This window comes from Mastomys coucha, unplaced genomic scaffold, assembly GCF_008632895.1.
Source record: "Mastomys coucha isolate ucsf_1 unplaced genomic scaffold, UCSF_Mcou_1 pScaffold22, whole genome shotgun sequence".
NCBI classification, from domain to species: domain Eukaryota; kingdom Metazoa; phylum Chordata; class Mammalia; order Rodentia; family Muridae; genus Mastomys; species Mastomys coucha.
In genome coordinates, this window is record NW_022196905.1 from 130129314 (window position 1) to 130129647 (window position 334).

The following is a 334-nucleotide window of genomic DNA, read 5'->3' on the forward strand; positions in this document are numbered from 1 at the left end:
GCTCAGTGGTAGAGCCCCTGCCTAGAATCCCCCAGGGAGGGGCTGGGGAGGTGGCTCATCAGTTTGGCTCTGGCCTAGAATCACCCAATGAAGTGTCGGGTGCGTGGCACCCGTTTAGAATCTGCCTAAGAGAATGTGGCTCAGCCTTGAAGCCCTTGCTTAACATTCCAGAGGGCCCCGTTATCTGGGGGAAAAATTGGGAAGTAGAAATTGGAATTCCCCTAGCTCGTATCATGTAAATGTACTTCCTTTTTATGAATGGCAAACCCCAAGGATAGTTCTACCCACACCTTTTTTCCCACTACTCTCTCATAACCCATAGAGCCCAAATCTC

The 334-nt window shown here is 50.3% G+C and overlaps 1 protein-coding gene across 1 annotated transcript in view; it reads right to left on the reverse strand.

The window, feature by feature from the left end:
* Positions 1–140: 140 nt before the first annotated feature.
* LOC116104676 (cytochrome P450 2D10-like) overlaps positions 141–334 on the reverse strand; it is a 6154-nt gene continuing 5960 nt past the window's right edge. Inside the window, exon 9 of the mRNA XM_031391169.1 lies at positions 141–184. Within this exon, the coding sequence (XP_031247029.1) occupies positions 141–184 (44 nt within the window). The remainder of the gene's footprint in view (positions 185–334) is intronic.